This window comes from Callithrix jacchus, chromosome 10 (genome assembly GCF_049354715.1).
Source record: "Callithrix jacchus isolate 240 chromosome 10, calJac240_pri, whole genome shotgun sequence".
Taxonomy (NCBI): domain Eukaryota; kingdom Metazoa; phylum Chordata; class Mammalia; order Primates; family Cebidae; genus Callithrix; species Callithrix jacchus.
Window position 1 is genome coordinate 73,575,001 of NC_133511.1, and position 26,031 is coordinate 73,601,031.

The 26,031-nt window shown below is 37.1% G+C and overlaps 1 protein-coding gene and 1 long non-coding RNA gene across 2 annotated transcripts in view; both read left to right on the forward strand.

Annotated features, from left to right (window-relative positions):
- The window catches only part of LOC118145810 (uncharacterized), a 165,278-nt gene that overhangs the window by 71,625 nt on the left and 67,622 nt on the right, over positions 1-26,031 (forward strand). Inside the window, exons 5-6 of the long non-coding RNA XR_013523287.1 lie at positions 472-847; positions 2,878-2,961. This is a non-coding gene — a long non-coding RNA (uncharacterized LOC118145810). The remainder of the gene's footprint in view (positions 1-471; positions 848-2,877; positions 2,962-26,031) is intronic.
- Positions 14,758-25,503, forward strand: LOC118145641 (olfactory receptor 5P4). Its single transcript, XM_054242026.2, has one exon. The coding sequence runs from the start codon at positions 20,487-20,489 to the stop codon at positions 21,423-21,425; it is 939 nt and encodes a 312-aa protein (XP_054098001.2). The 5' UTR covers positions 14,758-20,486; the 3' UTR covers positions 21,426-25,503.

Consider the following 26,031-nt stretch of genomic DNA (forward strand, 5'->3'; position numbering starts at 1 on the left):
CTCTTTCTCTCTCTCTCTCTCTGGAACTCCCCTAATGCAAAGTGAGCTCTCTTAATAGTGTTCCACATAGCCCATAAAGTTTCTTCATTTTTTAAATTATTTTCCTTTTTTCTCCTCTGATTCAAATGACCTGTCTGATTTTACTCATTTTTTTCTTTTTGATTGAGTCTGCTGTTGAAGAACTGTATTGCATTTTAAAATTCAGTCATTATATTTTTCCACTCAAAATTTGTTTCTTTTAATGTTTTCCTCTTTCTTTAATTCTTTTTTAAATTTTTTCCCTGATTTTGTTAAATTGTTTATCTGCATTCTTTTCTAGTCCCTGACATTCATTAGAACAATTATTTCAAATTCTTTTTCAGTCAACTTGTGGATCTCCTTTTCTTTGAGAATAATTACTGGAAGTTTATTGTGTTCTTTTGGTGGCATCATGTTTTCCTGATTCTGTGTGATTCTTGTAACTTTGTGTAGGTGTCTATGCATTTGAAGAAGCAGTCATCCCCTCCAAAATTCATGAACTGACTTTTTAGAGTAAAGACCTTCACCTGCAGTGGGTTAGACATACTGGAATGCGTGAGGTACCAAACAAAGGGGCATATGGTGACTGTGGGCCTCAGTGTGCGTGGCGTCCCATTGACTCAGATAGCTGGGGTTGGCAACCTCAGAAACTATGTGGTCCTTGGCGATGAGAGCTGAAGAAGGCCCATGGTCACTGTGAGGTGCTTCTTCAAGTTGGCAAAGTTTCACTCTCTACCAAACATGAAAAAGACAAAAGTGGTAGAAAAAGACCCAAAGGAGGAATGTGAGATTGCAGAATACAAAACAGACTGGTTCAAGATGGGAGAGGGTAGGTACTGTTTATACTTTACTATTTTGTTTTGTTTCGTTTTCACGATCTTCTGTCACTAGATATACTTTACTATTTTCCAATTTTGAGTGTGTATAATAAAGTATAAGCAATCTTTATTCCATGTATTTATTAAAACTCTGTCTTATGACACGTTCTACAAAAGCAGAACCTTAGCAATTCAAATGTATATGATTTAGTAAAAGAGTGATCTCAGGAGAAAACTAAGAATGAGAGAGAAACAGGACAAGGCATGGAAATATGCCACAGAAAGGTGTGGGGTCAGCTGAAAGTAGCATCAGTCTGATTCCCGAGGAAGCACTGGAGCACAAATGGCACTTCGGAGTGGTTCTAGCTTGTAACAGTAGGACATTTCTGCCATTGTTGTTTTAAATTCACCATATCATTCCGTTGTTGACTATGGACGGGCCACCCTGGGTGTGAGGGCATGTACTCCCAGCTATTCCCAGTCACTTATGTTCCTTTTGGCCAAGAGCAATTCTCAAAAGAGAGGTTTATATATGTTAGAAGCTGGCTCTCAAATAAGCTTGGGAATGTATTCACTGCTCTGGTAAGGGAGATCCAGGAAAAGCACTAAAATGTCTAGTTAGTTTCAACAAGTCTTATTTATTGTGTACAGCTACCTACACTGACTCTGTTAGCATTGATGTTCTGGTACCCAATGCAAGTTATCCAAAATAAGTGGCTCTCCTTATAGAATTCCTTCTTAATGGTGACGATTTTTGACTCGGTTTTTGTGCATTATGCAAGCTAGGGGTTTCTTGGATTATGTGGCATTTGTTCTGAGCCTTGAAGAATGTGCAAATTTTCGGATGGGTGAAATCAAGAATACAGATTTTTCAGATAGAAAACGAAATGAGGAAAATGGATAATTTTATTAGAAAACAATACATTAGTTTGCCTGAAGTATTGAGATGATGGGAACAGATATTGGAGACAAGACTTGCTAATACATTAGGTAGAAGATTGTTATAGATGGTGAAGGCACTGAGGGACAAGCTGGCCAGAGGGGCAATTAGAAGCCACCTGTGGATACTACAGATGGCAGTGCAGTAACTGGAGGTTTGGATAATAGTGGATATTCCTTTTCAGCAAGGTCTTCTACAGCGGAGTTGCCCCATGAGAAAAAAATCACAGTGATCATACTGTGTGTTTGTTTTCCTCTTACCTTCCTTCTTTTGTTTCCCCAGGCAATAGCTTCTAATTATGACCCATTCCCTTGCCCTGTGAATAAGTTTGAAGAGACCTGAGAGACTTCACAAATTTTCAGAATCATAAAATAAATGGTATTGTGCAGAAAGTAAAAAATGCCCAAGGGAATCATCTGCATTCTAAGGATATATTTTTAACAAGTTGAATTTCAATCATTTCTACTGTTATTCAGAAGAACAGGAGCAGACGTCACTGAAAAGCCCCTATGGTGTGTAAGGATTTAAGAAAACATACTTGTGAGCATCACATAGAGTGATATAGAGGTCAAGACTGTGGTATCTAAATCAGTAGTTGCAAGATAGTGGTTTCCAGGACTCTCATTAAAATCTTCATGGTTCTGAGCACCATCTCCAAGAAATGAAGATAGCATTACCTTTTAAGTATAGGTGACTCTAAATTTGGAGGGGACTGATCATAGGCATTCAAAGGAAAATGTTGCTTTAACACTTATCCGTGAATGATGACATGAGTGAAATGACAGAAGGAACTGCAGAAAGCCACACCTGAGTGTGAAATTGTACATTATTCCTACAGCTTAAGTACTTCATGATTTTAAAAAACTGGAAGGTGATTATCCTTCTTTAGAAGGTAAGAATTTTAGAGTTTTGGGGATTTTTTGTTTTACTTTTTACAATGTACATCATTCTATGTGTTCTAATAATCAATGTGTGTGTTTACAGCCTGTTACAAGTTGAAGTATTTTGAATATTCTACGACTATTCTTCAGTAGTACTGAAGAAATTATGGGGACAGATAGCTGGAAATTAAGAATGTTGTCTGTTTCTTATTCTTGGTAGAGAGAAAACCCAGAAAACTACATGAGGAGGGATTTGAAGAACTAAAAACAGAGAACAGGATGGCAAACTCAAGGCAAAATCCAGGTATAGGAAAAGGGTAAGACTTGGGGAAACCAAACAGAAAGGCTGACACAATGTTGTGGGCATCTTGTTCTCCAGAGGCTGCCAGGGTCCTTGGGAAGGAAGAGGGTAATGTTATGTAGACATATCTTTTGTCACTACTATACTTAAATAATGAGGAAAGCAGACTTTACTATCGACATGTATGAAAGGTATCAAAAAAGTCAAATGCTCCCAACCAAAATCACTGAGAAGCATTGTGCAAACTATACATATCCTGATATCCTGGAGATGGAAAATCTCCTGGAGATGAAAAATATATTCTTTGATGAAGCTCTCCTAGTGACTCTAATATGACCATTTACAGGTCAAGTGTGATTTAATATTACAGTAAATAAGGGGAGGAAATGAAAAATGTAGAATATAAAAATGATGGTTTCTTTTTCCTAGGCTCTAAGCAACCACTGCTGAAGTTTTCAGAACTTGTTTTTGTGGTTGTTCAACATTCATAAGTGCAATTAAGCATTTAGAAAGCACTTATTGCATTCACATTGCTAGGTGACAAGATCCTTAAAATCTACTTAGAAAGCAGCCAACTGCCTTTAGTGTATTTCCAAATAAAATAAGTGTAAAAGTTTAAACAATGTATTGGGGAAGAATTAATGAATGAATTGAAGTCATAATCATGGAAGGCTTTCTGGAGAATATGAGATCCCATTTTATCCTATGGCCATCGAACTACCCTTAGTCAAAACTGACATTGCACTCAACTTAGGCTGAAAATTGAGGGAGACAAAATTTTACATAGGTGTTTGTCCTGTCTAGTACAGGAGTCAAGCTTGTAAAAAAATACCTTATTACAATAAAATGGCACGTGAATCTAGAAGATGAATAACACCTAGGCAAATTTAGAGAGTCTTTTGAGAAGTGATTAATTGTCATTTTGAGAAAGCTATGTTTTTAGGAGGCAGAGAAGAGTAGGAAAGACATTGCAACTTAGAGAAAATAACATGGGTAAAGTATAAGAGCCCCAAAAGGACATGCTGTATTTGGGATATAGTGGAATTTTTCTTATGTAGGAGAGGTTAGCAGAAGGAAATGAGGATGGACAGGTAAGACCTTGAAGCCATGCTAGGTGGAATTCCCCTTAGAATCAACTAGCTAAGTATGTAGTTCTCTAGACTCTCACTGCCTTGCTGTAAATATGCTGTGCATGTACATTTACAATCTCACTTTTGGCAAATCAGGTACCTCTCTGAGCCACAACTTCCTAATTGCAAATAAGATCATTTTAATAGTACTTATATCTTAGAGTAACTATGAGTATGTACAACACTATATAACCAAAACATATAATAAAGAGTGTAAGTTATTATTATTTAGATTGTAGGCAAAAGGGGTCCAAAAGACATCTATAATGAGGAGACATAGGTTTGACATAAATAAGCTGGCAGTGGGTGAAGGATAGAACTGGGAGAAGGAGATGCCATATTCACCCTATGGGGCAGACATAGGGCAATAGCAGAGGGACTAAGAGAAGGTTAAGATGTTGGAAAACAGATATCTGGAATTTTGGAAGTAACTTATTGGGGTAAAAGATGTGATAGGAATAAGAAATGCAGTCTAATAGTAACTCTCTGATGTCTGGAAAGAACTCAAATAGGAAACACAGGAAGAAAACCCAATATGTGGGGGAATATGGCTGATTCTGCTCTAAAAATCTGTATTCAGTACTTGGAGGACATTCTGGATTTGGAGATGTCCCAGAAGAAATTGGAGATCCTTTTTTGATAGAGGCTGAAATTTGAGTCACGCAAAGTAAGCGGTTCTAAAACAACAGAAATAGGAAAGACTTTCCTTTAGAGGTAAATCCTCTGGGAAACCTTCAGAGGAAAGAGTCTGTGGGGAGTAGACTAAAAAATAAGCGACATGAGTCTTGGTTGAAAAATGTTGGGTGTATTTGTTTTCTACCTCAGGGTTTATGTGTTATCTGTGCCTTGTGCCTGCAGCATTCTCCCCCTGATCATCATCTATTGTTTACATATAGTCATTCTATTCTCCATTTAAGTGTGTCACCTCCTCAGAGAGGGCCTTCAAATTCCACAAAGGACAGTAGTGAAGCTCTCTTGCATCACAGAGATCCTACATGTCTGGTTCCATGTCATCCTTCCTATGCATACAATTGCCGGATACATCATTGGCATCTAGTCAATATACATGGAGTTAATTCACGGCCTTTATAGTCATATAACAACTCCATACCTTGCTTTCACATTTTGTAAAATAAAGACAAAAATTCTTCGCATAGCCTTATAAGAATTACATGAACAGTCTGTCTAATCCTAGCATATTGTTTAACACATTATTGGTATTGAGTGGGTGCCGGATACCTGCCCTAACTCTTCTTGTATTCTTTGCCTACAAATGCAATGCACATGGAAGACAGTAACTTCTCAACTTACAAAATAATTGTTTTGTCTTTTGTCTTTTTTTGTCTTTAGTCTTGATGAATCTTTCAAAGTAATTTTACCCAGCATTCCTTTTTTCTCTCCCAGCCCTTCATTCTCATACCTGCTTCCTTATTTCTTTCCCTTCACCTTTAACCATGACTGAAATTAAAATAAAAATTCTATGAAGAGTCTCATATCACTTTTTTGCCCTCATCTCCTAATCAGATTGCATGTTGAACAATCAAAATAGAAATGTTACTGGCAAAATTGATCTGAAGAATATTCTTCTTAGGCTTGTTGCAAAGCAAACCACTTAAGTATACTAGCTGACAAATATTCTGGAAGTTCTGCTAAAAACACAAAAATTGATCAGAACATTATGGTCAGAATATGCCATTCTGGAATGAGCCAGTATCTTCAAAATTATATTAAATCTAAGTTAATCCATTATATGATACTAGACACTTCAAAAATAACTTCAATGTGATGTTCTTTTTTTAAAATATATATACTTATTGCGTTTTAGGTTTTGGGGTACATATGAAGAACATGCAAGATTGTTGCATAGGTACATACATGGCAATGTGGTTTGCTGCCTTCCTCCCCATCACCTTTATCTGGCATTTCTCCCCATGTTATCCCTCCCCAACTCCCCACCCCCTCACTGTCCCTCCCTTAGTTTCTCCCCCCCACAGACTCCAGTGTGTGATACTCCCCTCCCTGTGTCCATGTGTTCTCATTGTTCAACACCCACCTAGGAGTGAGAACATGCAGTGTTCGATTTTCTGTTCTTGTGTCAGTTTGCTGAGAATGATGGTTTCCAGGTTCATCCATGCCCCTACGAAGGACATGAACTCATTGATTTTTATGGCTGCATAGTATTCCATGGTGTATATGTGCCACATTTTCCTTGTCCAGTCTATCATCGATGGGCATTTGGGCTGGTTCCAGGTCTTTGCTATTGTAAACAGTGCTGCAATGAACGTTAGTGTGCATGTGTCCTTATAACAGAATGATTTATAATCCTTTGGATATATACCCAGTAATGGGATTGCTGGGGCAAACGGAATTTCTATTTCCAGGTCCTTGAGTAATCGCCGCACTGTCTTCCACAATAGTTGAACTAATTTACACTCCCACCAACAGTGTAAAAGTGTTCCTGTTTCTGCACATCCTCTCCAACATCTGATGTCTCCAGATTTTTTAATGATTGCCGTTCTAACTGGCAAGAGATGATATCTGAATGTGATTTTGATGTGCATTTCTCTAATGACCAGTGATTATGAGCATTTTTTCATATGTTCGTTGGCCTCATATATATCTTCTTTTGTAAAGTGTCTGTTCATATCCTTTCCCCACTTTTGAATGGGCTTGTTTGTTTTTTTCTTGTAAATCTGTTTTAGTTCTTTGTAGAATCTGGATATTAGCCCTTTGTCAGATGGGTAGATTGCAACAATGTTTTCCCATTCTGTTGGTTGCCAGTTTACTCAAATGATTGTTTCTTTTGCTGTGCAGAAGCTCTGGAGTTTAATTAGGTCCCATTTGTCTGTTTTGGATTTTGTTACCAATGCTTTTGGTGTTTTGGTCGTGAAGTCCTTGCCTACACCTATGTCCTGAATGGTTTTTCCTAGGTTTTCTTCTAGGGTTTTTATGGTGTTAGGTCTTACATTTAAATCTTTAATCTATCTGGAGTTAATTTTAGTGTAAGGTGTCAGGAAGGGGTCCAGTTTCTGCTTTCTGTACATGGCTAGCCAGTTTTCCCAACACCATTTATTAAACAGGGAATCCTTTCCCCATTGCTTGTTTTAGTCTGGTTTGTCAAAGATTAGATGGTTGTAGATGTGTGGCGTTGCCTCTTAAGTCTCTGTTCTGTCCCATTGGTCTATATCTCTGTTTTGGTAACAGTACCATGTTGTTTTGATTACTGTAGCCTTGTAGTATAGTTTGAAGTCTGGTAGTGTGATGCCTCCCGCTGTGTTCTTTTTACTTAGAATTGACTTGGCTATGCGGGCTCTCTTTTGATTCCATATGAAGTTTAAGTTGGATTTTTCCAGTTCTGTGAAGAAGGTCATTGGTAGCTTGATGGGGATAGCATCAAATCTATAAATTACTTTGGGCAGTATGGCCATTTTTACAATATTGATTCTTCCTAACCATGAGCATGGAATGCTTCTCCATCTGTTTGTGTACTCTCTTGTTTCATTGAGCAGTGGTTTGTAGTTCTCCTTGAAGAGGTTCTTTACATTCTTTGTTAGTTATATTCCTAAGTATTTTATTCTCTCTGTAGCAGTTGTGAATGGCAGTTCATTCTTGATTTATGATGTTCTTAAGAACTTAAAAATTAATGATATATCTTAAGAGCTACTGTAATAAGAACAATTGATATTGTATGTCTCAAGCGTTATTATTACCACATATATGAACCCAGAGGATACAACATGTTAAATTGATTTGTCTTCGTCATTGACTCAAATGTCACCCTCGGAGCCACTAAACAGTGGAGAGCACTGATGAAAAGAGAATTGCATTGAAAGAAATGTGAATGTTCTTTTGGAAATTTTCACTGATCTCTCAGAATTTTCTAAGTGTTATGTTAATTTTAAATAATGGAATTATTTTATTCATTCAATTAACAGTTTATTTTAAGCACTCCTGAGTGCTAGGGTACCACTAAATCACAAAAAGCATTTGATAAATGTAACGTCTCAAAATCCAGTAGGTAAGATAAAAGAAAAAACTTTCATTCATATTTTACATCTTCCTTGTAGATCCAGAATGGAGAAGAGGGAGATAACCTGTGCTTTTGTGGGTAGAATCCAGGTATAAATATTTGGGCCCATTCGATGTCATCTATACATGCTCTCATACTAGAATCATTCTTCTCATCACTAGGCTCCTGACCTTGACCTCTTTCCAGACACATTTAACTCCCTGTCCCCAGGTATTCTAAGAGTTGCCTCACACCTGCCCAGGTTCCCTGAATAAAATACAGTTAAATTAGTGCATAAGGAGCTTTATACAGTGTTCTCAGACTCCTGACCAAGAACACCTCTGCACCATTGATAGACAGTGGCTGTGCCCACCAGGAGGATGGGCAATCGCACTGCAGTGAGCATATTCCTTCTGTGGGGATTTTCCAGTTTTTCAGACCTGCAGAGTCTACTTTTTGTAGTGATTCTCTTCTTCCACGTGACTATCATAGCAGCAAATGTGTCCGTAATGGGGGCCATCAAACTCAGCCACAACCTCCACACTCCCATGTACTTTTTCCTCTGTGACCTGTCCTTTTCAGAAACCTGTACCACTATGGTAGTCATCCCTCGCATGTTGGTGGACTTGCTATCAGAGAGCAAGACCATTTCTCTTCCTGAGTGTGCCACACAGATGTTTTTCTTTTTGGGCTTCGCATCCAACAACTGTTTCATCATGGACGCCATGTCCTATGACCGCTACACAGCCATCCGCAACCCACTGCAGTACCACACCCTTATGACAAGAAAGAGCTGCTTGCAGATGATGATGGCTTCTTGGATGGTTGGGTTCCTGTTTTCTCTGTGCATCATCATCACTGTATTCAACTTGTCTTTTTGCGACCTGCACACTATCCAGCACTACTTCTGTGATATCTCACCTGTGGTCTCCCTTGCTTGTAATTACACTTCCTATTATAAAATGACTATTTTTGTGCTCTCTGCCTTTGTGTTGGTGGGCAGCTTTATTTTAATTATGATTTCCTATGTCTTCATTGTATTCATAGTCATAAAGATGCCCTCTTCCAAGGGGAGGTCTAAGGCCTTCTCAACTTGCTCCTCCCACCTCACTGTTGTGTCCATACACTATGGATTTGCTTGCTTTGTCTATTTGAGGCCCAAGAACAGCAACTCCTTCCATGAAGCCATGCTGATGGCCATGGCATACACAATACTGACACCTCTACTTAACCCCATTGTGTACAGTCTGAGAAACAAAGAAATGCAGATAGCACTAAGAAAAGCACTAGGCAGTGTAATTGGGTTTTTCCCTAAGAAGACAAAAAAAGGAGCCCCGAATATTTAAAAAAATTACCTATCTGAATATGCAGCACTGTTTTTAAAAAATTACCTATCATTGATAAATAAAGGTGGGAAAAGTGGAGTACTTCCAATTAATATCACTTTGTGCTCAAGTGGTTAAAGTATTGTCTAATTGCCTGATATGTCCTGGCCTCACAATTTTCCTACTACAGAGAGGATGCCGTTTTAAAATATTTTTAAATGGTGTTTTTGTGCATCTGTGTGTGTGTGTGTGTGTGTGTGTGAAACACATATGCTTTCAGGGAATGTATTGCTTTGGGACACTGTATTTTAATGATAGCAGTTGCTTTTGGGGAAAAAGGAAAATATGATACTAAAGAGAGAAAGACAGCAAGGAAGAAAGAGAGGAAGGAAGGAAGAAAGGAAGGAAGGAAGGAAGGAAGGAAGGAAAAAAGGGGGAAAATAGAGTTGACTAGTATAATTAATCTAAAAAGAGGAAGAAAGTACAAACATACAAAGTTGAAATTGAAATGAGGATATGACTAAAATACAGAGAAAATTAAAATCAATTTAAGAGAATACTTTGTTCAAATTTATTCAAACAAATTTGAAAATTAGAAGAAAAACATGAATACATTTATGGAAAAAATAAGCTTACAAAATGACCTAAAGAGCAATAGACATTTTTTTGACATACCAATTTCCATGGAAATTTTTGAAAAATTTGTCAAAGAGATGCTTTCCTATTCTGATCCAAAAAGCATTAGAGCAGATAGTTTAATAAATTAACTTGTTTAAATCTTCAAGGAACAAATAATTAAAATGCTATTTAAATTGGTTTAGAGCACAAAAATAAACAGCTTCTAATTTATGATCCTTACAGTGGTGGAGAGTGCTATTGCTGCTGACAGATCATGGCCCTGGTAGGGAAGTTCTGAAGTGGGTTATGGAAAATTAGATGTTGTAAGCTGGTGCAGGAATTTTGAGGCTACCTTGTTCATATAGTAGGAAGTGTGAAGTAATATATTATTCTGGGTTTGAATTATATTTTCCTAATTACACATGACAGCAAAGATCTTTTATGTACTTATTCATCATTTGTATGTCTATTTTAAAGAAATATATTCAAATTCTCTACTCATTTTTAATTTGGGTATTTGTACTGAATTTAGATTGTTAAAATTATTCTAGATACACATCCTTGATCAGATATGCTATGTGCAAGTATTCCCTTCCATTCTGTAGGTTGTTTCTTCTCTTTCTTTATACTTTCCTTTGAAGCACAAAAGTTTTTAACTCAAATGAGGTGAAATTTATCTATCTTTTTTTTTTCTTTTTTGCTCATTGTTTTGATGTTATAACTGAGAATCTATTGCATACTCCAAGATCATGAAGATTTTCCCCAATGCTTTCTTCTAAGAGTTTTATAGTATTAAATCTTACATTTAGGTCCTTTGATCCATTTGAATTAACTTTTGTATGTGGGTTAAGATAAGGGTCCAACCTTATTCTTTTTCATGTGGATATTCAAATGACCCAGTATCATTTATCAAAAGGATTATTCATTACCCCATTGAATATTCTTGGCACCCTTATAGACAATCTGTTCACCATAGACACGTGGATTTATTTCTGATCACAACTCTATTCCATTGATTTATACCTATCCTTTTTCCAGTACACACTGTCTTGATTAGTGTTGTTTTGTTGTTATTGTGTTTTTTTTAGGCAGGGTCTCACTCCATTGCACATGCTGGAGTGCAGTGGCATAATGGCTCACTGCAACCTCTGCCTCTCAGGTTCAAACAATTCTCCTGCCTCAACCTCCTGAGTAGCTGGGATTACAGGTGTTTGCCACCACGCCTGGCTAAATTTTGTGTTTTTCATTGAGACAGGATTTCACCATGTTGGCCAGGCTGGTCTTGAACTACTGACCTCAAGTGATCCATTCTCCTTGTCCTCCAAAGTGCTGGGATTATAGGCCTGAGCCCCTGTTCCCAGCCTTGATTAGTATTGTTTTATAGTAAGTATTGAAATTGGGAAACATGAATTCTCCGACTTTGTTCTTGTTTTTCAAGATAGTTTTGGCCATTGGAGGTCACTTGCATTTCTATATACATTTTATAATCTTGTGAATTTCTATAAGGAAATCATCTGGGACTTTGGGGGATTATGTTTAATCTACAGATAAATTTGGGGAATATTTTCATCTTAATATTAAGACTTCTAATTCATAAACATAAGAATTTTTATTCATTTAGGTTTTATTTCATTCCTTTCAGCATTGAAATAAATGATGTTACTGTAAATGAAATTGTTTTCTTAATTTCATTTTTAGATTTTGCATTGCTAGTGCAAGGAAATACCATTGATTTGTTATATTCATCCTATATCCTACAAGTTTCCTAGATTCGTTTAAAATTAGTTCTTATAATTTTAAATGGATTTCTATATTTTTTCTATACCTTTATGTTTTCCATGGAATCATGTCATCTGAAAATACAGTTTTACTTCTACCTTTTCAATCTGGATCACTTTTATTTCTTCTTATTGCTAATTGCCTTGCTTCTTCCACTGCAATGTTGAATAGAAGTAGCAAGAGAATTCTTGTCTTGTTCCTTGTATCTGGGGAAAGCATCTAGTCTTTGGCCATTAAGTATGAAATTAGCTATGAGTCTGTTCCAGATTTTGTCAGGTTTAAACTATATCTGTTCACTGACTACATGATCTTATACCTAGAAAACCCTAAAGATTCCTCCAAAAGACCATAGACTCGATAAACAACTTCAGTAAAGTTTCAATACAAACTGATATACAAAAATAAGTTGAATTTCTATATACCAATAACACTCAAGCTTAGAACCAAATCAAGCTCTCAACCCCATTGATAATAGCCACAAAAGATTAAAATAACTAACAATACACCTAACCAAGGAGGCAAAAGACCTCTGCAAGGAGAACTATGAAACACCAATGAAGGAAAGTGTAGGTAACATGAACAAATAAAAAGAATCCCATGCTCATGGATTGAAAGAACCAATATCATTAAAATGGCTGTATTGCCCAAAGCAATCCACAAGTTCAATGCAATTTTTATGAAATTATCAGTGTAGTTTTTCATGGAATTAGAAAAATAAATACTAAAATTCATATGAGACCAAAAAAAAAGTCCAAATAGCCAAAGCAATCCTGAGCAAATTAATATAGCTGAAAGCATCCCCTTACCTCACTTCAAAGTACAGTACAAGGCCATAATAACCAAATCAGCATGATACTGGTACAAAAATAGACCTATAGATCAATGAAACAAAATAGCCCAGAAATAAAATCACATACCTACAATCATCTGATCTTCAACAAAGTCAACAAAATAAACAATGGGAAAAGTATACCCTAATCAATAAATGGTGCTGGGAAAATTGGCTAGCCATATGCAGAAGAATGAAACTGGACCCCTATTTATCACCATATACAAAAATTAACTTAATATGGATTAAAAACTTAAATGTAATACTTGAAGCCATAAAAACTCTGGAAGAAAGCCTAGGAAAAACTCTTCTGGACATTGGCCTCGGCTAAGAATTTGTAACTAAGACCACAAAAGCAACTGAAATGAAAACAAAAAATAGACAAATGGGACTTAATTAAGGGACTTCTGCACAGCAAAATAAATAATCAACAGGATAATCACACGGCCTCAGGATGGGAGGAAATATCTGCAAGCTATGCATCAAACAAAGGACTAATATCTAGAATCTGTAAGGAGCTCAAATCAACAAGAAAAAAACAAATAGCCACATTAAAAAATGGGTGAAGGACATGAGCAGGCATTTCTCAAAGAAGAGATACACATGGCCAACAAGCATATGAAAAAAATGCCCTACATCATTAATCATTAAAGAAATGCAAATCAAAAACACAATAAGATAGCATCTCACACCAGTCAGATGGCTATAATTAAAAAGTCAAAAGATAACTGATGTTGATGAGGATGCAGAGAAAAAGAAAATGCTTATTCACTGTTGATAAGAATGTAAGTTAGTACAACTGCTAAGGCAAACAGTATGTAGATTTCTCAAAGAACTAAATAATGGAAGTACCATTTGGCCTGGCAATCCTATGACTTTTCCTTTCTACCTGAAGGAAAAGAAATCAATATATCAAAAGACCCCTAAGCTTGTTTGTTTATTGCACCACTATTCACAATAGCAAAGTCATGGAATTAACTTAGTGCCTATCAACAGCTGATTAAATTTAAAAATGCAGTATACATACACCATGGAATACCACTCAGCCATAACAAATATGAAAGCATGTCCTTTGTAGCAACAAGGATGAAGCTGGAGGACATTATGTTAAGTGAAATAGCTCAGAAACAGAAAATCAAATAGTGCATATCCTCATTTATAAGTGGAAGCTAAACAATGGGTACACACAGGCATAAAAATGGGAATAATAGATACTAGGGACTCCAAAAGATATTATATCTGAAAAATTACTTATTGGGTACAATGTTCACTGTTTAAGTGATGGGTTCACTAGAAACCCAAACTTGACTATTATGCAATATATCCAGGTAACAAACCTGCGTATGTACCCCTGAATCTAAAATAAATTTTTTAATTTTTAAAAAAGATAGCAGGGTTGACCATACTTATATCAGACTTTGGGTCAGAAACTGTTAAAAGAATCAAAGAAGGTCCTTATATAATAATAACAGGGCCAGTCGGGTGTGGTGGCTTCACACCTGTAATCCCAGCACTCTGGGAGGCCAAGGCAGGCAGATCATGAGGTCAGGAGTTCAAGACCAGTCTGGCCAACATAGTGAAACCCCATCTCTACTAAAACTACAAAAAATTAGCCAGATGTGGTGCTGTGCATCTGTAATCCCAGCTACTTGGGAGGCTGAGGCAGGAGAATCGCAGGAACCCAGGAGGTGGAGGTTGCAGCGAGCTGTGATAGCACCATTGCACTCCAGCCCAGGAGACAAAATGAGACTCTGTCTCTAAATAAATAAATAAATAAATAATAAAAGGGCCAATGTATCAGGAAAATATAACAATTATAAATACATGCACACAACACCCCAGAGCACCTAAAATATAAATTAATACAATAATCATAGAAGATTTCAATAGCCACCTTCAATAATAGATAGAATATCTAGAGAGAAAAATCAGTAAGGAGACAGGAGGCTTGAACAACACTATACACCAAATTTTCCTGACATACAAAACATTCCAACCAACAGCATCAAAAATTCATATTTTTCTCAAGTGCACATGAAACATAATATAGAATTTATTTTGTTTGGTCACAAAATGTTTTAATAAATTTTAAAAGATTGAAATCTTAACAAATATCTTTTTGTATCACAATGAAATAAAAGTAGAAATCGATAACAGAAGGAAAACTGAAAAATCCAAAAATATATGGAGATTAAATAGCACACTCTTGAATAACCAGTGAGTCAAAGAAGAAATCAAAAAGACAGATAAAAATATCTTGGGACAAATGAAAACAAAATAGAATGTACAAAAACTTATAGAATGCAGCAAAAACAGTCCTAATAGGGAATTTTATAGTGACAGCTGCCTGTATTAAAAATGAAGTCCTGAATTAACCTAGATTTACACCTCAAGGAAGTAGAAAAAAAAAAGCAAATTAAGCTCGTAGTTAGCAAAAGGAAGAAAATGGCAAAGATTGGAGCAGAAATACATGAAATAGAAAAAAGGAAAAAATCAACGAAATTAACAGTGGATTTTTAAAAAGGTTGATGAAACTGACAAACCTTTAGCTAGATTAAGAAAAGAATGAGGGAAGTTTCAAATGACTAGCATTAGAAATAAGGACCAACATTATAATTGATTCCACAGAAATAAAACAGATTCTAAGAGACTACTTCAGTCATATACCAACAACATACAATTTGCCCAAACTGAATATAAATAAGCAGAAAATCTGATTGAGCCAGTAAGTAAGGAGATTAAATCAGTAATCAAAAACCTCCCACCAATAAAATATCTAGAGTTCAATGGTGCATTCTACCTAATATTTAGAGAAGAATTAACACCAATCCTTGTCAAACTCTTCTGAAAATTGAAAAGTGAATTCTTCCAAATTCATTTTATGAGGTCAGCATTATCCTGATACCAAAGCCAGACAAAAACACTGCCAGAAAATATAACTACATTCCAAAGTTTCAAATGAACATAGATGCAAAAATTCTCAACAAATTCCTAACAAACTAAATTCAACAGCACATTTAGAAAAAAAAGAATTCTGGCCAGTTGCAGTGGCTCACACCTGTAATCCCAGCACTTTGGGAAGCCAAGGCAGGTGGATCATTTGAGGTCAGGAGTTTCAGATCAGCCTGGCCAACATGGTGAAACCCCCATCTCTACTAAAAATACAAAAATCAGCTGAGTGTGGTGCCAGGCGCCTGTAATCTCAGCTACTTGGGAGATTGAGGCAGGATAATCGCTTGAACCCAGAAGGCAGAGGTTGCAATGAGCTAACACCACTGCACTCCGGCCTGGGCAACAAGAGCGAAACTCTGTCTCAAAAAAAAAAAAAAAAAGAAAGAAAGAAAGAATTCTATGCCATAAACAAATAGAATTTATCCCTGGCATGCAGGGTTGATTCAACATATACAAATTGATCAACATGATACACCAATGTGATACAGAATAAAGAATTAAAAAAAAAAAAAGCTGGGCATGTTGACACACGCCTGTAATCCCAGCACTTTGAGAGGCTGAGGTGGAGTCCAGAATTCAAAACCAGCCTGGGCAACATAGTGAGACCCACCCCCATCTCTAGAAAAAAAAAAAAAAAATTAGTCGGGCATGGTGGCACATGCCTATAGTCCCAGCTACTTGGGAGGCTAAGGTGGGAGGATCATTTGGGAGGAGGTCGAGGCTGCAGTGAGCAGTGATGGCACCATTGCACTCAACCTGGGAAAGAAAGTGAGACCCTGTCTCAAAAAAAAAAAAAAAAAAAGAATAAAAAAGAATCATCTCAATAAATGTGGAAAAACTATTTGACAAAATTCAACACACTTTCATGAGAAAAACTCTCAACAAACTAGCTATGGAAGGAATTTACTTCAACATAGTAAAGGCCATATGTTATAAACTCTTAATTAACATCATACTAACTGATGAAAAACTGAAGGCATTTTTTTCTAAGGTCAGGAACAAGGCAAGCATGTCCACTTTTACCAATTTTACTCAACACAGTACTGGAAATACTGAGCAAAGAAGTAAGAAAAATAAAGCCGGCCGGGCGCGGTGGCTCACGCCTGTAATCCCAGCACTTTGGGAGGCCGAGGCAGGTGGATCACAAGGTCAAGAGATCGAGACCATCCTGGTCAACATGGTGAAACCCCGTCTCTACTTAAAATACAAAAAAAAATAGCTGGGCACGGTGGTGCGTGCCTGTAATCCCAGCTACTCGGGAGGCTGAGGCAAGAGAATTGCCTGAGCCCAAGAGGCGGAGGTTGCGGTGAGCCGAGATCGCGCCATTGCACTCCAGCCTGGGTAACAAGAGTGAAACTCCATCTCAAAAAAAAAAAAAAGAAAGAAAGAAAGCCATCAAAATATAAAAGGAAGAAGTAAAATTATCTCTGCAAGCCTACAACATGATCTTGTATATGGAAGACCATTAATAGTCAACCAAAAACCAACCATCAGAACCAATAAATGAAGTCATTAAATTGGTAGAACACAAAATCATGACTTAAAAATCAATTGCTTTTCTAGACACTAACAATGAATTATCAGAAAAAGAAATTAGGAAAACAATCCCATTTCCAAAAACATTAAAAAGAGTGAAATACGCAGGATTAAATTTAACTAAGGAAGTGAAAAACTTGTAGGCTGAAAAAACAAAACACAGATGAATGAAATTTTAGAAGACAAAAACAAATGAAAAGACATCTCGTGTTCATGAATTGGAAGTCTTAATATTGTTAAAATGTCCCATCCTACAGAAAATTATTTACATATTTAAGGAAATCCTTATCAAAATCCCAATGGAATTCTTTACAGAAATTGAAAAATGTATCCCAAAGTTTGTATGGAACCATAAAATACCCCAAACAGCCAAAACAATCTTCGGAAAGAACAAAGCTGGAGGCATCACACTTCATGATGTCAAAATACAAAATTACTGTAATTGAAATGATATGATATTGGCATAAAGAGAGACAGAAACCAAAAGAATAGATAGGAATTCCAGGTATAAACTCAGGCATATATGCTCAAATGATCTTTGTGCAGGGTGCCATGACTAACCAATAGGAAAAAAAAAAACTCTCTTCAACAAGTGATGCTTATAAAACTGAAAAGCTACAGGCAAAATAATGAAATTAGACCCATATATGTTTGAGCTGTTAGATCCTCCTGATGTGGAAGGGCTGACTTATGGACTCCTCAAGGACTCTTCAATAATTGTTCTATTGGAAAGCATACATATTAGTGGATTAGAGTGGGCGATGAGGAGTGGGAAAAGTGTGTGTGTGAGAAATATCTACCACTACCAAGGATGGTGTATATATCAAGTGTCCTATAACAAGTCTATAAGATGTGGAAAGCACAAATAATTTTTTAAAGTGTATGCTACTCATCATGCTGAAAATAGTTCTAGTCTATACATGTTTGTAAACTAAACTCTTCTTGCAAAACTAGATGATTTCTAAACATATGTGACCTTAAAACCTGGGCCACATTTCAGAAGTGCCACAAATTGCTGCAACCACATTAATCATGTTGCTCTGAAACTCAGCTTCGTTAATGGTAAAATGTTATAATATTTTTTCAAATCACCAAATTTAAAAATGCATGGAACCCCTGGGTGTTTAGAAAGTACTTCATCCATAAGCCTTTATATGATCATGGGGACAGGTTATTTCGCTGTCCTAATAGATGTGTACATATAATTTCTTTGTCCCAGTGGATTCTTAAATGTAATTTTCCAAAACAAGCAAAGTGATTAATTTGTAGTTACAGTTGAAGTGAATAATATCCCAAATGACCCACACCTCACTTAAATATAGCCTTGATGTAGAATAACAATTCCTTTGAATCTATCTCCAGTGTTACTATAAATGTATCACAAGTTTATACTTATTTTTTAAGGATTCAGGAATATTTGATTATTTTATCTGCATCAGAAGTTACAGGTTGATTATTTCAAGCAAATATTTAGTAATTGAGCATCTACTTATTGTGTAAGCAGTGCTAGGTGTTTTTCCCACATTGTATATTTTAACACAAGAATCATATGAGGTATGTATTATTATCTCCTTTTTATAGGTAAGGAAACAGAAGATCAGAAAGACTTGTAACCTGTCTGCGATTGCATAGACTGTGAGAGGCAAAACTAAAAACTCTGATCCCAGGTTTGCATGGCTGCAAATCCATGGTGTTTCTGCACATCACTTTGCCTTCCATGCTGGCAACCATACTCAACTTTGAAAACATTTATGTCTTCCATGCATTTATTTTCTTTTTTATTACTATTTTCTTTAAAAATATTAAATTCATATCTGGTTTGTGTTTGCCCAGATAAAAAAGCCAGAATTTAATAATTCAGGCACACAATCTTAGTATTATTCACACTAGAGCATACTGTTGTCATGATTCTCATGTGACTGAGATCGAATGGAATTTGATAGAATGTGTTTGGGTAAGAGCATGGTTGCTGATATTTATTTATTATGTTTTCTTAATTATTCTTCAAGTAGGATTTCTTGAAGAAAAAGGAAATTATTCTAAAGAATATGTTGGCCTTTAGATAAGAGTCATGGGAAAGAATGAATATAACTTATCTATTCTCCCCTTCCTAGATCATGTGCTGTATTTTGAACAAAGGAACCATTATTTTGAAATATCAGTTAATCTTTTTTTCAATATAACTTCCTACCTTTCCTATCTGGCTACTTCTTCCCCTATCTGTTTAAATCCCCAGCCCCATCAAATACTGCCACACTGATTTCTCTATAGTTGCTTTTTAGAACTGGTGAAGCTAAAACTTACCTAGACAGATCCCCCCCAAATAGTTCCATTCACTTTCATTTAATCAAGTCCACAATGATACCTAGGTTTTCCTTATTGCTTCACACAATCTCATATGTATGACAAGGTATGCTGTAGGAGATAAGCCTCGGGATATTTTGCAAGGTATCTAGGCTGTTTAGCTTCTAACAATAATAAAAATTGTTTGACTTCATCTTGACTGCAGACATCATCTAGCTCTTGTTGTCAATTATTATAACTAAGGATGTGGTTTTTGTACTCTATGGAAAGGAGCAAGTCAGAAAGAAAGAGATGTCAAAGTCAATTTTTAGGCCCAATTAATTGTACAACCACTGGAAAAGATACATTTGGGATGGGCACAGAAAATTAAGAATTGGCCGGTCTTTTTCTTTTTTTTTTTTTTTTTTTTTTTTGAGGTGGTAGTTTTGCTCTTGGTCAGGCTGGAGTGCAGTGGCACGAACTCAGCTCACTGCATCCTCTGCCTCCCGGGTTCAAGTGATTCTCCTGCCTCAGCCGCACAAGTAGCTGGGATTACAGATGCCCACCACCACACTTGACTAATTTTGTGTTTTTAGTAGAGATGGGGTTTCACCATTTTGTCCAGGCTGGTCTCAAACTCCTGACCTCAAATGATCCATCCATCTCAGCCTCCCAAAGTGCTGGAATTACAGGCATGAGCCCTATGTCTGGCCTAGAGTTTACTTTTCTGTGAACATTTATTAATATGTTATTAACAGTTTATGTTATTTTAATAAATGTTGTTGTAAACATCCTTTTATATACTTCCTGTGCACATGGTGATTAGACTTACTCTAAATATACAAATAGGGGTAAAATAGCTGGATCCCAAGATAATTGAGTCTTCAGTTTTATTTAACAAAATCTGAAAGGAAAATTTGTGTGCACAAAATATTCCATAAGGCAAAGTTACTATATTAAAAATTGAATGATAAGATCATATTTAGGCATATACATTAACTGTGGGGTCATTTCAACCAATTTAATTTCCTCTGGTCTTGTTTTAATAGGCACTGTTAAATGGATAGATGGAGACTGAAAACAATTCAACAGTGACAGAGTTCATTCTTTTGGGATTAACAAACAATCCTATGCTATGTGCCGTTTTCTTTGTGGTTTTTCTAGCAGTTTATATAGTTACCATAGTGGGAAATATTAGCATAATCTTCTTAATCCGAAGCAGCCCACAGCTTCACACGCCAATGTACCTTTTTCTCAGCCATTTGGCCTTTGTGGACATTGGGTATTCTACATCCGTTACACCAATCATGCTCATCAGTTTCTTAAGAGAGAAAACGACTATTCCCGCCACAGGCTGTATAGCACAGCTTGGCTCTGATGTCATGTTTGGAACCACAGAGTGCTTCCTGCTGGCCACTATGGCCTATGATCGCTATGTGGCTATCTGCTCTCCCCTACTTTACTCCATCCAAATGTCCCCAATTGTCTGCTTCCTCCTACTGGGAGCCTCCTACCTGGGTGGATGCATGAACACTTCGTCTTTTACAGGCTGTTTGATGAACCTGTCCTTCTGTGGTCCAAATAAAATCAACCACTTTTTCTGTGACCTCTTCCCACTCTTGAAGCTTTCTTGTGGCCATGTTTACATTGCCGAAATATCCCCTGCTATCACCTCTGCATCTGTCCTTATCAGCACGCTATTTACGATAATCGTGTCCTACATCTACATCCTCCACTCCATCCTGAAGATGCGCTCTACTGAGGGAAGGAACAAGGCTTTCTCCACCTGCACTTCCCACCTCACTGCAGTCACTTTGTTCTATGGGACCGTTTTGTTTGTTTATGTAATGCCCAAGTCAAGCTATTCAGCGGATCAGGTCAAGGTGGCATCTGTGATCTACACGGTGGTGATTCCTATGCTGAACCCCCTCATCTACAGTCTCAGGAATAAGGAGGTGAAAGAGGCCATGAGAAAACTGTTGGCAAAAACACATTGGTTTTCCTGAATTAAATCAGGTATAATCCAGAAATAACAAAACCAATGATTTGGGAGATATTTGTGCTTAATATTTTATTTATCATTAACTGTATCACTTATATAGTGAATAACTTACATAAATGTAGAAAGCCAATGCTTCCTTCCATTAACAGAGTTAAGTGTCTAATTTATGTGGACATTGCTGGAGTGAATTTTTTTTTTTTTTTTGAGACTGAGTCTTGTTCTGTTGCCCAGGCTGGAGTGCAGTGGCATGATCTCATCTCAGTTCACTATAACCTCCTCCTCCTGGGTTCAAGTGCTTCTCCGGCCTCAGCCTCCTGAGTAGCTGGGATTACAGGTGTGCACCACCACACCCAGCCAGTTTTTGTATTTTTAGTAGAGATGGGGTTTCACCATGTTGGTCTTGAACTCCTGAGCTTGAGCAATCTGCCTGCCTTGGCCTCCCAAAGTGCTAGGATTACAGGCATGAGCAACTGCACCCAGCCTGGAATCAAATTAAACATGGATTTTTCAAGGTAAGAATACCTCAGAAAACAGTTTCTAATAAAAGTCCCCCATTTGCCAATTACAGAGTTCTAACTGAATAAAGACACAAAGAGACGTATTTCAATCAAAGATCAACTTTTTCTAAATCCCATCTTATAAAACATCTGGGAAAGGAATTTCCAATAGATATGTAATCAATGTTGACAAGTCAGGCAGTTCCAGGTACTACTCTGCTCTGCTCCATAAATGCTTAAACTTCTGAAAATGGCAATGTGAGCATCTCAGAAAAGCTTCTATTTATTTTTCTTTTATTTAAGCCAGAGCAAAAATTGTGATTCCTGTATTTGACCATTAGGAGATACAACCCACATAACATAGAATAAACTCTGAACAAATCCTAGCTAACTCTTTTTATAAATGAAGTCTTAGCAGATGAGCACTAGAATTGGACTTTGAAAGCAGACATTTCTTTAGATAATGAGACTTTCTTTGACCAATAGCTTATAGATAGGAGACATGAAATTATGATCCAGGCAAAAAATATATCTGCCACACATTTTTATGTGCATCATCACTGTTTCTTCCACTGCCCTTTTTAGTGACCAATTATGGCAACTGTTTCTAAATTGATTCCCTGCCTCCAGTGCTTCTTCCACAATTTCTGATTAACATTTTAGTTGATATATTTGCATTGTTAGCATAGTAATAATGTCATACGGACCCCAAGACAGTAGGGAGGAACCATTTTACAACCTGACCTCCCATTCCTGGATTCTTCACTGGCCAGATCAAGGAAATCTCTTCTTCTGTCTGGAAGCTATAATGTGCAATTTCTCTGATCCTGTTTCCCTGTTTATACCTCTTCTTATATCAATTATGGACCTATAATCCCCCCAGTGCAATAATCACAGGGATAAAGTTTACACAGATATGGCCCTTTGCAAAGAGAGGTGACTCAAAGGTGTGATTTCAGTCTAAGAAAGAACCATCTTAGCATCATGGTGAGAACACTGAACTCTGGTGGTTGAAGGTTTTCACGGACTGTTTTTGGCAGCCCTTCTTTTCATCTCACCCTCTGCACTTCACTCTTCACCAGGGTACATCCTCAGATCTCTGTTCTTACCCCCATTCCCCAGGATCCCCAAGTGTGACCTCATTTTGTTCCATGGGGTCAGTTTCCCCTGTGTGGTTAACAGTATCCCTATCTCTAAATGCAACCTTCCTTGGAGGACAGATAGATTTCATTGGCTTTCTTTCCTAGGACCCTCAGACTCAGCGTGCTGTGACCCGATTTATCGTATTTCTCTCAAAACTGTTTCTTCTCCTCTGTTTCTTTTCTCAATATAATCACCTCATAAATGTCACCTCTTTGTGAGGGCTAGTACTCCAAAAGACTTGGTGTGGTCCTCACTGTGTACCTATCTAAATGGTCAGCCTCCCTCCCTCCTTTTCCTCCTCTTAAAAGAAAGATATATCACATATTAATTGACCCTCATCTAAGTCTTTTGTCTAGAGGCTTAATTGTTTCTCAATTGATTATGATAAGTTCATGCAGAAATTTGTCCTTTGTTCTTCAACTCTAAGGGGTTCAATTAATTCAGTCACCCAGATGTAGAGGGTATGGCTGAATCTGGCACTGTTATGGTCCTTTTGGGTTTAAATATAAATCCTCTCCCAAAAGGACCGTAACAGTGCCAGATGCACTTCAGTTAAATCCATCAACTGAAGAATGAAAAAAGAGATGTATGTGAGAGCGAAATATTGCCTGTAGAAATAGAAGAGTTGATATGTGGTTTGTGTTCATGGACACATATGTTTTAGTGTTCTGAATCCCAGAATTTGACACTCTTTCTTTCTGTCACTGAAAATATTGTCTCTGGGCAAACACTCAGGTCTTCACAATAAGAGTCAGCCTTTACCCAAGAGCTTACAGTATGTCCAAGAGCAGTCAAGAACATTGAGTGAAGGCTTGCTGCCAACAGAAAGAAGGAAGAAGGGCTGGGATGCTGTTTGCAAGTGAACTGTGTTCCTCTCAAATGCATATATTGAGTTTTAATCACCTGTACGTCAGAATATTACTTTATTTTGGAATAGGTTTGGTGTAGATACAGTTTGTTAAGATGAATCCATACTGGAGTAGGGTAGGCCCCTAAACCAACATGACTGATGTGCTTGTTGAAAGGGAAATTTGGGACTAAGGCAACACATTGAAAGGACTCCATGTGAAGATAAAGACAGAGATCTGGGTGATGCTTTACAAGCTAAGGAACACCAAAGACCAATAGAAAAACACGAGAGGTGAGGGGAAGGGCCTAGAACAGATTCTCCCTCACAGCTCTCACGAGAGCCAACCCTGTTGACACCTTGATCTTGGACTTCTAGCCTCCAGAACTATGAGAATAAATTGATTCTTTGTTATGGTAGCTCTAGAAAATGAATACAATTGCATATCTAGTTTTACCCTAAACAGTCACTATCAGCTAACTTACTCCTTCCAGGAGAGGAGGGAGTGAAAGCTTAGAAAGATGCCAGGTGTGTTACACTAGGGGATGCCCCTCTGTGATGGCTAATATTGAGTGTCAACTTTATGGGATTGAAGGAGGCAAAGTATTGTTTCTGGGTGTGTCTGTGTGGGTGTTGCCAAAAAAGATTAACATTTGAGTCAGTGGACTGGGAGAGGCAGACCCACTCTCAATCTGGTGGGCACCATCTAATTAGCTGTCAGCACAGCTAGACTAAAACAGGCAGGAGAACATGGAAGAGCAGACTTGCTGAGTCTTCTGGTCTTCATCTTTCTTCCGTGCTGGATGCTTCCTGCCCTCAAACATCAGACTCTAAGTTCTTCAGCTTTTGGACTCTGACTTACACCAGTGGTTTGTCAGGGGCTCTTGGGCCTTTGGCCCCAGCCTGTAAGCTGTACTGTCGGCTTCCCTAGTTTTGAGGGTTTGGGATACAGAGATCCACCACTGGCTTCATCGCTCCTCAACTTGCAGATGGCCTATTGTAGGATTTTACGTTGTGATCATGTGAATCAATTCTTCTTAATGAACTCCTTTAACATATACATATATTCTATTCGTTCCCTCCTTCTAGAGAACCCTAATACACCCTCTGGAAGAGGGGGAAAAATATCAGGAATGATCAAAAGTATTTTGCCCAAAGTGAGTCAATAAATAAGGATCAATGATGATGATAGTAACCCTGTTAGAAACAATCAAATTTCTTTTGAAAGATTTTTTTAAGGTCCCATTTACTACAGATTATAGATTGCTAGTTAAAAGGCAGGAACTTCAACTGTGAGAAATTTAAAATGATCTTGACCTGTTGTGTTGTAAAAAGGTTCATAAATTTCAGGAAAATGTTCCTCTTCTGAAATGGATTGTAACTTATGAGGTCACAGACTTTCTGTGAAATACCTGTAGCATTGTATCAGAGGAGATTGAAGAAAGGGTGCAAGAGGTAACTTCTTAGGGGTGATGAAATCATTGTATTATGATTGGGGGCAGGTTATACAGGTGTTTGTATCTGTCAAAAGTCATCAAACTGTATATTTAAGTCATGTGTATATCAATTACAATTCAATAAAGCTTTAAAAATGATTCTATGAGGCAGCTATTTCCTTTCCATTTATATCTGAGGCTATAGGCAGTGTTAACAGTAGCATCACCTACCTTCCCATGTAAACCAATAGTATTTCTTACTTCTATCTCAAAACTCTTGCACAGTTTCATCATCATGTCTTTTGAAAAGTCAAGTATCTTTTTCTTTTCTTCTCCCTTTTTTAAGGGGGAATATGCCTTTTATCTCACCCTGGAAGCTTTTAACAGTTTCTTTTGTTTTTGATTTTGTGTAGTCTTTTTATGATTTGCATTAGTGTGGCTGCTTTTGCACTTACTATGTTTGGAATTTGAAGTTTCTTTAATTTGTCACTCATGGTTTTCCATCTGTTTGGAGGTTTATCAGTGACTATTTCTTCTACCCCATTGTCCTTATCCTGTTTTCTTGGACATCAATTGCATATATGATGGATGTTTTCACAATTTCCTATATATCTCTTGCACTCTTTTAATATGTTTTCTACTGACCTTTCAGTTACTGATCTTTATTTCTGCTATTTCAATCTAAAA

What these genes read in the sequence shown, in the direction of transcription:
- LOC118145641 (XM_054242026.2), top strand. Translation starts at nt 20,487, where the DNA reads ATGGAGACTGAAAACAATTCAACAGTGACAGAGTTCATTCTTTTGGGA.